Raw genomic sequence first — 13061 nt, forward strand, 5'->3', positions numbered from 1 at the left:
ACTGTTCTCCATAGTGGCTGTACTAGTTTGCATTCCCACCAACAGTGTAAGAGGGTTCCCTTTTCTCCACACCCTCTCCAGCATTTATTGCTTGTAGACTTTTGGATCGCAGCCATTCTGACTGGTGTGAAATGGTACCTCTTTGTGGTTTTGATTTGCATTTCTCTGATAATGAGTGATGTTGAGCATCTTTTCATGTGTTTGTTAGCCATCTGTATGTCTTCTTTGGAGAAATGTCTATTTAGTTCTTTGGCCCATTTTTTGATTGGGTCATTTATTTTTCTGGAGTTGAGCTGTAGGAGTTGCTTGTATATTTTTGAGATTAGTTGTTTGTCAGTTGCTTCATTTGCCATTATTTTCTCCCATTCTGAAGGCTGCCTTTTCACCTTGCTAATAGTTTCCTTTGTTGTGCAGAAGCTTTTAAGTTTAATTAGGTCCCATTTGTTTATTTTTGCTTTTATTTCCAATATTCTGGGAGGTGGGTCATAGAGGATCCTGCTGTGATGTATGTCGGAGAGTGTTTTGCCTATGTTCTCCTCTAGGAGTTTTATAGTTTCTGGTCTTACGTTGAGATCTTTAATCCATTTTGAGTTTATTTTTGTGTATGGTGTTAGAAAGTGTTCTAGTTTCATTCTTTTACAAGTGGGGGATTTTAATATTTTAACAACAAGTTTTCAAGGCCAGAGCACAATTGCATGTTTACCCATTGATTGTAGAGGTTGCACAGTTGTTCTTACAATCCTGCACTACTGTTCTAATCAGGACCTGCCTGAATACCTACACCCCAAAGGGTGGATGCACCTGATTTACTCTAAGTCAGTGAAACAACATTTCAGTTTTTGTCACTAACCTTTTAGAAATCTGTTCAAGATTTGATCAAATTATTGAATTTCATGACTTGAAATGTTCATATCCATTTTGTTTCTTCTTAGGTAAAAAGAGGGAGGCATCAGTTTGTTTTTTTTTTTAATTGTAAAATTAAAGATCTTTCCAAAGACCCAACTAGCCAAAAGGAATTTAAATTTTGTGTTAACAAGTACAAATAAATGGAACTAATTTGAGGGCAACAGCATGCATGTTAGTTAAGAAAATGGTTGTGTTCTCTCAGAAACTCGAAGTGGAGGGCAGAATAAGAAACTATCTAACTTCCAGCATGCCAGGTATAAGTCACAGGAGAACAGCAAGCTGTGGGGTTTGCATGTCCTGATCACCCACTGAATGACTTCAGGATTAGAGGTTCTTGTGAAACGCTTTCCTGGCCAAAGCAGTGATGTGTGAGGGTGTCTGATAGTTGAGGTCTCATTTATCCTGCAGCTTTGCACCTGAATATTATTTAGGCCCATTATGCAGTAGAAGCCATTAAACATCTGTGCACTTGCTGGCCGCTTCAGCTGTGACAGCGAACTGTGAGATGATTGGAGAGACTGTGTGTAAATGTCCTCTGGGTTATGTGCAGGGATGCGGTAACTGTGATAATCCAAGCAATGATCATCGGCTACCACTCTGTCTACACGGAAAGTGAGAGTCGCAGAAAACTTATCTGTTTTCAACTGGGAAGATTCCTTGTGATATTCTTCGATACTAAAACAGCGAATTCAGCAAAAACATCAAGGCTAAAAGCTTCAGAGATTAAATCACCCTTGAGTTCCTTCCCAATATTGATAGTGGTCTTGTCATGTGGGAAATTTAGGCAGGTTGCCGTTGTTCCTAGGAGCTGCTGCTGGGATAGTTATCAAGTCTGGTTACACTGTATTTCATGAAAATGTCATTACAGAGATGGCTGTAATGCTATGTGCTAGGAAACGTTCTGTGGCTTGAAACCATCTTCTGGTTTTTATTTATTTTTTATTATTTTTATTGAGATGAAATTGAGACAACACAAAATTGGGCATTTTAAAGTGTATGATTCATTGGCATTTTGTACATTCACAGTGTTGTGCATCTGTTACCTCTGCCTATTCCAAATTATTTTATTACCCTGATATAAAGCCCCACACCCATCAAGGAGTCACTACACTCCCTTGCCTGCTCCTCCCGGCCGCCTCCTAATAGCATGACGTTTTCGACAAGCTTCATCCATGTTGTACATGCACCAGCACTTCATTCCTTCCGATGCCTGAGCGGTATTCCATTGCATGGATATGCCTAGTGTGTCTGTCGTCCGTCAGTGGACACCTGGGTCTGTTCCACCTTTTGTGAGTAATACTGCTATGAGTATTTTTGTACAGGTATTTTGAGTACTTGTTTTCTGTAGTTTGGGGTATATACCTAGTAATGAAATTTCTGAGTCTTATGGCAAGTCTGTGTTAACCTTTTCTTTATTCTTTTTCTAATTTTATGTATTCATTTTTGTGCTGGAACTTCATTGCTGAATGTGGGCTTTCTCTAGCAGAGGCAAGTGGGGCTTGCTCTCTAGTTGCCGTACATGGGCTGCTTCTTGCGGTGGCTTCTCTTGTGGAGCATGGGCTCAGTCATTGTGGCTCATGGATCCAGTTGCTCTGCAGCCTGTGGGATCTTCCTAGACCAGAAATGGAATCCGTGTCCTCTGCTTTGGCAGACAGCTGCTTAAACACTGGACCACCAGGGAAATCCTTATGTTAACTTTTTGAGGATTCACCAAACTGTTCTCCTTTGCAGCTTTTAGTTGTGCCACATATAAGGAGGGAATACTTGTTCCCACTCCTGATACTTCCCGTGGTTCACGCTGCCCTTTATTCGGTCTACCCCAGAGGAGGTAGAGTGGCTTGCCTGACTGAGAGCCTGCAGAACACGTGTCTTCCTCTCCTTTCCTCCTCGCCAGCCCTTGTAGGTGGAGAGGCCGGTCCCAGTCTGTTCTGATACGACCAGATGGAGAAGGCTTACTGGTTCTAATGTTCTATATGGAGGCCAATTGGGCTTTCATCTCTGAACTGACCTCTAGCAGAACAAATGCAGATCTTTGTTTTTTAACTTGGTTTGTTTTATATTTCAAGTAGTCTGGACCTATGCAGGGTTCAGTATGTTATATTATTGGGGATTCTTTTGGGAATCCCACAACTTAGGATCTAAAAGGTTATGAGGCCAGAAGAATTTGAACTTTGTAAATGTGGCCTGGATTTGCAGGTTTAAGATCTAACTGCCACTTGTATTTACCAATGTCAACTTGATGAAGTCACCTAATACTTGACTTTCAATTTCTTTGTCAGTGAAAATGGGAGAATCCCATTCACCCTTCTTATGTAACAAATAGGCTATGGGACTCATGTCAGTATCAAAGCAGATGCCTGGTAGCAAACGACCTGACCCAAGGAGAAGGTCTAATTTACATTTTTGTTTCAAATAGTTTAATACTTTTTTTTTAATAAGGTTTTTATGGTGTAAGTAAAATACCATGTCTGAATTTTAATAACCTGACCACAAGATTTCCAGCAGAATGATTGCTATAGGAATATGGTACAGACAGAGAAGTTGGTAAGTCTCCAGCCTTTAAGGAGAAAACACATGACCTACCCGGGTAAGCATTCACCTCCCAACACCTGATAATGTGATTCAAGTGCCTGGCTACTTCTCCACCAAGGTCGTTTCAAACTCTGAAATTGAAGAAGTGATTTTTATTTGGAAGGAAAAAAAAGCATTTTAAGGCAACTCTGTGACGATATAAGGACAGTTTTGTGAATTCATTTAGCTACCTCTCTAGATTCCCAGAATTCACCTCCAGTAAGAAGTGCTCTTCTCTCTTCCCGTATCTTGTCTTAGGTTACACGCCACCTTTCCAAACTCTTCGACAGCATTGCAGATCTGCAGTTTGAAGATGATCAGGATGTCTCTGCACACAGGGCGGCTGGAATGTATAGCAAAGACAAGGAGTACGTCCCATTCCCAGCTGCGTGTGAATGCATAGGCCATGTAAGAGCTGATTGTGAGATTCTCTATGCTAGGGGAGGATAGGGCTGTCATTTTTAAAAGTTGAATGGAACCAGAAATTGTTAATTCATGTCAATTGTCAGGCTCTGGTTGGTCTTGTGCTTTGAGATTCCTGTTTACATGTGTCTGGTGTGTCCGAGGAGTCCTCTGCCAGGCTTCCTACTCTGTGCATCAGGCTTCAGCAGCCTGCAGGGGCTCGAAGATGCTAGCAGTTGAGCTGGACAGGAAGGACTGCCACAGGCTGAATGAGCAGACCCCAGAAGTCTCCTACAGAGAGAATTACTTTCAGCCCTGCTTACCATTCAGGGAAGGATTAGGATGAAGCAGAGCCTTGCAGTGGAGCACATTAGAAAGTAGCTCCGGTTCAGGATTCCAAGGCGGATGTTGTAAACGGCTGCTTGTAAATAACTTTGGTTGAGTCCGCAAAGCTGATGTCACGTATACCAATTACTGCATGCACAGACAGTTAACATGTTCTCTTCTCTCACAAACACCTCAAATATATTCTTAACAGTTATCTGTAAGAACAGCTCGTTATGATTTATGAAGGAGCTATTGGTGTTTTCAGATGATTTAGAGGAATTGCATCTTTTTATGGTGATGCTTGTATAGCTTAAAAATTAATCCACAGAGTAACAGAGAGAGTAGCCTCTATTACAGAACAGTTTAGGTTGAGGCAGGGGGTTCTTTAAAGGGCCCTTTGCAGAAATCTGATGGCAACTCCTTTTTCTACAGGGGTTTTCTCTGTTGCTTTTTAATATTGTACTAGAAAAATCCTGCCAAATGCAGGGAAAGCAGATGGTAGAATACTTTGATTAAAGTGTATATTTGATCTCTTGGGCTCTTTAGGATATTATTACAATGATTAGAAAAAATCACCATAAACTATCTTGACAAAAGTATGTTGCTGTCTGCCTCTTCCCCAGCAGACTGCTAGCTGACTGGCATAGTGCCTGGAAGGAGGACAGTCCAATTGATAGATGTGGTTATCACTAGCAGAAACCCTTGATATTGGAAGTTTTCACAGTACTCTAATTTATCCTGTATGAGCAACTTATGCTAGAGACTTTTGGGCATGCACTGCATGTACCCTCTAATTGCCTTTCTTTTATTAAAAGATACTTTGCCTTTAGGCCTTCCCCCTTACCCCACACTTTTATGATTGGTTCCTCCCAATTTTGGCTGTTTGCCTTTTATTTGACAAGTGTTTATTGAATACCTACTATGTACCAGCCACTGGGTTTGGCCTTTGAAGATCCAGAAATGAGTAAGACATAGCACCTGTCCTTTGGGACCTCTTGGGCTCATTGAAGATATAGATGTTCACATAATTAGTGATAACGGGAAGTGATGGTTCTTGTTACAAAGGGTTGGACAGAAGCTGATGAAAGACTAAGATGTGAGAAGGTATCAAGCGAGCACCTCATCAGGGCTTAGTTCTCAGCTTATATTGAGCTGAGTTGCTGTTGGTGGCATAGTCTCTAAACATGGGCTGATGTGTCACTGTGCTTGTAAGTTTGGTCTTCCCAGATGGACTGCAGAGTTCTGAAGGACAGGTGGCCATATTGAGGGCGTGGATCCCAGAGCATCTGGGAGCTGCTAAAATGATATATGATGTACTTACTAAAGGAGCCTGTTGCTTGGTGACATTGAGTTGCACTGAGTGACGATAGTAGTGCTTAGATCTCCTGCGCTCGGGCATGGGAACAAAGCCCGGCTAGGAGGCCGGGAGAGAATGCTCCTAGGATATTGGGCCGTAGCGAAGGCCGTGCTTCCTTCTTCCAACGGGGAAGGCTGTCAACTCATTGACTGCATATCACTCCTTCCCAGTTCTCCAGAGAAAGAGGTTGTAGGGGTGAACGCTGCTGCCATCTTCACAGAGGCAGGGAAAGAAAGCAATTATATAGTTTCAGGATCTCATACAGTCCTTGGAATTTATTTAGTATAGTCATTTTTATCACTGTGGTCAATTATTTTCAAATGGTATAGGTATCCTTTTGTTATATAACATCATCTCAGGGAGACATATATACAGAAAAATGTAACAAAGCATATTTGGATAGAATGGAAAACTGGCTCAAGTATATTTGTGGGAACAAAATACACTTTGAATGAATTTTTTTCAAGATTGATTTTCACAAGTCAGCAGTTGTCGTCTTTCTCGTCTCTCCTGCTGTCTAACTTCTGACAAGTGTGAAGATGAGAGCCAGTAGGGAATATAATTAAGACACTTGCTGAAAACACTGTAAGACTAGGTACTATGGAAATTTTAGGGTAGAATCTTCAGTATATTTAAAAATCATCAAAAATAAATTTAAAAATCAATTTACTAGACTCACAGACACAGAAAGCAAATTTATGGTTACTGAAGGAGAAAAGGGGCAGAGGGATAAATTAGGAGGTTGGGATTAACAGATACACATTACTATGTTTAAAATAGATAAACAGCAAGGACCTATTATAGCACAGGGAACTATGTTCAATATCGTGTAATAACCTATAATGGCAAAAAATCTGAAAAATAATTCATATATATGTATAATTGAATCACTTTGCTGTACACCTGAAACTTAACACAGCACTGTATATCAAGTACACTTAAATCCATATCCTGTGATTTTCAAATCTCTAGAATTTTACTTTAACATACTGGCTGTGATGTTTGGTTTCTCAAAACACTGTGTGTTGCCAGACAGGAGCTTGATCTAGAGCCCTCTGGTCTTCAAATCTGAAAAATGAAGAATGGAGAACACCTTGTCTAGTTAGGGTGTGGAAATTTATGAGACAGCTGGTCGGTGAAATAAGATGAGCAGTATCCTGGCAGAAGACAGTTTTATGTAGGGAAGACTTCATCTGTCAGTAGTTCACCAGCCCCTTTGAGTTACCTTCTAGTACAGGAGTTTAAAACATTGGGTTGGCCAAAAAGTTCATTTGAGTTTTTCCATAAGGTCTTACAGAAACCCTGACCAAACTTTTGGCCAACCCAATAAATCCACCTGAGGCCTTCCTCTCTTTGTAGCCTTCAAGCCTGAGAGAGGATAGCATTATCCTTCTTCCATAGTTAAGCCTGTGTTACTACACTTGTTTGCTTTAAAAGGTGGAAACCTGGCTCCTGCAGCTGGAGCGGACCATGCAAGAGACAGTGCGTCATTCCATCACAGAAGCCATCGCGGTCTATGAAGACAAACCCAGGGAACTGTGGATTTTTGATTTCCCAGCTCAAGTTGCACTAACTAGCTCACAAATCTGGTGGACTACAGATGTAGGAATAGCCTTCAGTAGGCTAGAGGAAGGCTACGAAACGGCCCTAAAGGATTTCCATAAAAAACAGGTATTTTGTAAAGTTCATGATTTTGAGATTTTAAGGGACTTGAAGAGGTAAGCTTGCTTCCTTCCTTCATTCTTGTTTATGAAGTGTTTTATGTGTTAAGGGCATGATGCTGGGAAGATTTTAGCAGTCACTTGTTTACCCATTTTTTTGCTTGGTGGTGGTCTTATTTTTTTTACATTGGTTTAAAAAAATCCATCTTTAAACAACAAAGTCCTAATAGCACATGGAACTATATTCAATATCCTGAAATAAGCCATAATGGAAAGAATATAAAAAAGTATTTTATATATATATATACACACACATACACACATATATATAACTGAGTCAGGTGGCTGTACAGCAGAAATTAATGCAGCATTGTAAATCAACTATAATAAAAAATAAAAATCATCCATTCGTATCTATTATCTCTGAAGAATCTAATCTATTACCCACGCCTAGATATGGTACCAATTTCTTTCTTCCTAGGTAAGACTCTCCATCTAGACTGACCACATACTTGGTGCATAGTTTGCTTGACTCAGTAAGATAGAGAATTGTTCAAACAAGACAAATGTTTTCATGTATTTTGTTTTTCTGTTCATTATAAATCACAGGTGAGCAACTTGGAAAAGAGTCTATTTTGAACTCTATTTTATTCACCCTGGTCATCCTATGACTTCTCCTTAAACTTCCCCTCTTAAGATGTGCTCTTGGCTGTGAAACAATTCAGAGATAGAACCTTTCTCTTGGCTTATAGATTAAGAGAATATGAGGCTTATCTTCTAGGGCCAAGCTGCTCCGTATTTTCCATGTGTCAGCAACATTGGTATCACCAGAGAGCATGACAAAAATACAAAATCTCAAGGCCTACCCAACACCTACTGTACCAAAGTATGCTTTTTAACAAGATCCCAGAAGATTTGTATGTCACTGAGTTTGAGAAGCATTGTTGTGTATTTTGGAAAAAGCCGTGCTGGTGTGATTGTGCATAAACATTATATATTAGAATAAATATTATTAGTTAATAAAAAGGGAATATTAGACTTTGAAAGGTTTGTTTGTTTGTTAATTTTCTGTTTTATATTGCAGTATAGTTGATTAACAGTGTTGTGTTAGTTTCAGGTGTGATTCAGTTACACATATACATGTATCTATTCTTTTTCAAATTCTTTCCCCATTTAAGTTGTTACATAATACTGAGCAGAGTTCCCTGTGCTGTGTAGTAGGTTTTTATTGGTTATCTATTTTAAATATAGCAGTGTGTACCTGTCCATCCCAAACTCCCTATCTGTTTAAGTATTAGTTTGTCTACCCTTCTTGTGTTCAGTGGATAAAGTCTGAATCCAGATTTGTTAGATGACTTTCTGAATGTTATAAAATTTGTAAGTATCACAGGTACAGTCCACCAGCTTGAGAATGCTTTCCACTCCTCTGCATTGCTTCTCTTCTTAGCAGTATTTTAACTAGAGTGCCTTAGAAATCACATAGATTCAGATGATGAATACTTGTGTTGATTCAGTTCAGTTCAGTTGCTCAGTTGTGTCCGACTCTTTGTGACCCCATGGACTGCAGCACGCCAGGCATCCCTGTTCTTCACTAACGTGTGGAGCTTGCTCAAACTCATGTCGATTGAGTTGGTGATGCCATCCAACCATCTCATCCTCTCTCATCCCCTTCTCCTCCTGCCCTCAATCTTTCCCAGCATCAGTGTCGTTTCAAATGAGTCAGTTCTTCGCATCAGGTGGCCAAAGTATTGGAGTTTCAACTCCAACATCAGTCCTTCCAATGAATATTCAGGACTGATTTCCTTTAGGATGGACTGGTTGGATCTCCTTGCAGTCCAAGGGACTCTCAAGAATCTTCTCTAACACCATGGTTCAAAAGCATCAATTCTTCGGTGCTCAGCTCTCTTTATGGTCCAACTCTCACATCCATACGTGACTACTGGAAAAATTATTCCTTTTAATTTGACTCTTAAAATCTTGGGGGTGTGTGTGTGCTCAGTCACGTCTAACTCTACAATGCCATGGACTGTAGCCTGCCAGGCTCCTCTGTCCATGAGATTATCCAGGCAAGAATCCTGGGTTGCTATTTCCTTCTCCATTCATCTTGTGTAGAAACCACCTAACTTATTTATGTTTCTAAAGAAGTTTTTGTATCCTTTACTTTTGGAGAACAGTGTATTCTTGATTTTACATCCTTAGGAAAATGGGGTGTGAATTTCTACTTAGTAGGCTCGAAGTTACAGGCTTAGATGGATAGATGTGGCTATTTATTCCCTAGGACAGTATCTCTGCCATTGTAGTCAATGCCACGTGGATGAGAAAGCTAAGTTTTTTCCCATGGATAAAAATAACTGAGATAATTAAATTGAAATGAATTCTATTATCTCATAAAATTAACTTTCTGGTTAGTTGATTTATTGTTATCTATGCTATTATTATAACTGCAGTATTTTTATTATATATTTTAAAATATATATAAGGATACTATAAAATACTTAAATTAATATCCTGTCTTAAATTTCAGGTACTGTTGATCACTCCTCAGTCTTTCAAGAAGTGTATTTCTACTTACTCTATGCTAATATTTTCTCCTCTCTTCATTAAATTCACACTAGACACTGTCGAGTAGCATTCCTTTATGTGGCTATACCAGAATTGATCCTCCTTTCTGTTCTCCTTGCCCCCATTGTTTTTTGTGATAATTAGAATAATGCTTAAAACAGTCAATGATATTTTATGGATATTTCTTTTTTATATCAACATTATCATTTTCAGTTTCATGATTTCATTATTATGTATTTATTGTTAAAGATGAAAATTCAGATACAGAAAGGAAAAGCAAATACTTTTTTTCTTTTTTAAAAAATTAAATTATTTCAATTTGAGGATAATTACAATATTGTGATGGTTTTGCCGTACATCAACATGAATCAACCATGGGTACACATGTGTCCCCCATCCTGAGCCCCCGCCACCTCCCTCCCCACTCTGTGCCTCTGGGTTGTCCCAGAGCACTGGCTTTGGGTTCTCTGCTTCATGCATTGAACTTGCACTGGTCATCCGTTTTACACATGGTAATGTACTTGTTTCAGTGCTATTCTCTCAAATCATCACCTTCTCCCACATAGTCCAAAAGTCTGTTCTTTACATATGTGTCTCTTTTGCTGCCCTGCATGTAGGATTGTCATGACCGTCTTTCTACATTCCATATATATGTGTTAATATACAGCATTTGTGTTTCTCTTTCTTACTTCACTCTGTATAACAGGGTCCGGTTTCACCCACCTCATTAAAACTGACTCTCAAAAATACTCATAGATTCACTTCCCACAGAGAAGCATTGACAACTTTTGGGCATATAGATGTCAGAAGTTTTTCCTTATATCTACTGTTTCTTTGGAGAAGGCAATGGCACCCCACTCCAGCACTCTTGCCTGGGAAATCCCATGGATGGAGGAGCCTGGTGGGCTGCAGTCCATGGGGTCGCTAGGAGTCGGACATGACTGAGCGACTTCACTTTGACTTTTCACTTTCATGCATTGGAGAAGGAAATGGCAACCCACTCCAGTGTTCTTGCCTGGAGAATCCCAGGGACGGGGAAGCCTGGTGGGCTGCTGTCTATGGGGTCACATAGAGTCAGACATGACTGAGCGACTTCACTTTCATTTTTTCACTTTCATGCATTGGAGAAGGAAATGGCAACCCACTCCAGTGTTCTCGCCTGGAGAACCCCAGGGGCAGGAAAGCCTGGTGGGCTGACGTCTATGGGGTCACACAGAGTCGGACACGACTGAAGTGACTTAGCAGCAGCAACTGTTTCTTTCTTTCTGTATAAATGTGTATGTGTTGGTATGTAGCTGTTCCCATGTTGCCATTTCCTTCTCCAGATGATCTTCCCAACCCAGGGATGTGACCTTGGTCACCCACATTACAGGCAGATTCTTTACCATTTGAGCCAGAGGGGAAGCCTGTAACCATAGTTACTCATGTTGATTGTATGTGTATAAATAAGAGAAATGTCTTTTTGTTTTTAACTTCCATGCATTTTGTTACATTTTCCCTTGACACACATAATATCAAATTCACACTAGAAATGGTCAAATAATATTCCTTTATGTGGCTATACCAGGATTGATGCCCTCCCTTCTGCCAAACTCAGGTTGATGCGACAGTCTGACCACTCTTCAGACACTATTCTAGGCTGTGTGGGTCTGGCTCTGTAGTTCCTGTGCTCATGATGCTTACATTCTGCCTTTAATAGTTCCTGCCTCTTCCTCCTAAAGACCTTAGAGTGCTTTTCTCCATCTCTCCTTCCCCATTTACTTCTTGTTGTCTAATCTTATTTTGTATTAACCCCTGGTTAATTGTGTTGTTATTATTTTAAATCTTACATAGATTTAGCAATATATTTAACAATGACTTTGCTCATTTTTTTAAACGCTGCTGCTTATTTCTAAGTCCAGTTCTTCTTTTAAAGTATATCTTGTAGCTCTTTGCCCAGTGATACATAGGGAGTTTTCTGATCCCTTGTCTTTTTAAACTTCTTTCTTGATAGTTTTAAGTAGAGAATTCAAAATTGAGAATTATGGTCATTTAGAATTTTTAAAATATTCCATTATTTGGGGGCTTTTATGGTTGTAAAGTTTTAGATCAGATTGTTTTTCCTTCATAAATAATCTGACTTAGCAGATTATACAATTTTATTTTTCTTTTTGTGTTTCTGATGTTTTATTTTACTCTTGTGTATTTTGCGTGTGTGTGTGCGTGTGTGTGTGCTTTTTAAACTTGGTTTGCTGAGGACTGAGTGAGCTTTGGGAATCTTTAGTTACACGTCTGTCTTCAACTTGGGCAAATCCTCTTCCATTTTTCCTTTGATGCCTTGTTTCTGTGGTCTCTGTTTTCTTTCTCTGTAATTTTATCAGCTGTATGTTGAAACGTCTTATGTGATCTTCCTTGCCTTGTAACCTTTATTTCATATTTTCAAACTCTCCACCTTTTTGTGTGCAATTTCAATGACTTTTGGAATCTGTCTTCCAGTTCACTAACTTTTTTCCTCTAGTTTATAATGAAGGAAAAGAAGTCCAAGGCCAGATTACATAGATTCAAATCTCAGCTTTGCCTCTTATTAGTTGTATGACTCTGAGCAGGTTATTTAACCACTCTATGTGCCGCCATTTCATGATCTGTAAAACAGATAATAATGGCATCACAGTATTGTTAGAGGATTAAATTAGTTAATATCAGTAAAAACCTATTTAAAAATGCTTGACGAAATTTAAGTGCTATGTGTTAGCTTTGGTGGATACAATGAAAACAATGATAGCAATAGCAATGTTGTCTACTGTGATGCGTAATTTAAGGAGTTCTTCCCCAACGATTATCATAAAACTTTTCAAATGTATGAAAGAGTTGAAACAATAGTACAGTGATGTACAGGCCTGCCACCTAGGTTCTACAATCAACATTTTGTTGTGGTTTCTTACTTTCATACCATATTATGTATGCTTTATCCAACCCTTTCTTATTCCATCAACATACCTTATATTTATGATTCATTTCAAAGGAAGTTGCAGATGTCAGTCATCTTTACCCCTAAGTCCCTTGGACTGCAAGGAGATCAAACCAGTCAATTCTTAAGGAAATCAGTCCTGAATGTTCATTGGAAGGACTGATGCTGACGATGAAACTGCAGTACTTTGGCCACTTGATGCAAAGAACTGACTCCTTGGAAAAGACCCTGATGCAGGGCAAGATTGAAGGCAGGAGGAGAAGGGGACGACAGATGATGAGACGGTTGGATGGCATCACCGACTCGATGGACACGAGTTTGAGCAGGC

The 13061-nt window shown here is 39.5% G+C and overlaps 1 protein-coding gene across 1 annotated transcript in view; it reads left to right on the plus strand.

Annotated features, from left to right (window-relative positions):
- Positions 1–13061, plus strand: part of DNAH11 (dynein axonemal heavy chain 11) — a 368614-nt gene that overhangs the window by 100654 nt on the left and 254899 nt on the right. Inside the window, exons 29-30 of the mRNA XM_070787580.1 lie at positions 3736–3885; positions 7001–7234. Coding sequence (XP_070643681.1) covers positions 3736–3885; positions 7001–7234 — 384 coding nt within the window. The remainder of the gene's footprint in view (positions 1–3735; positions 3886–7000; positions 7235–13061) is intronic.

The sequence above is a fragment of the Bos indicus genome, chromosome 4 (genome assembly GCF_029378745.1).
Source record: "Bos indicus isolate NIAB-ARS_2022 breed Sahiwal x Tharparkar chromosome 4, NIAB-ARS_B.indTharparkar_mat_pri_1.0, whole genome shotgun sequence".
NCBI classification, from domain to species: domain Eukaryota; kingdom Metazoa; phylum Chordata; class Mammalia; order Artiodactyla; family Bovidae; genus Bos; species Bos indicus.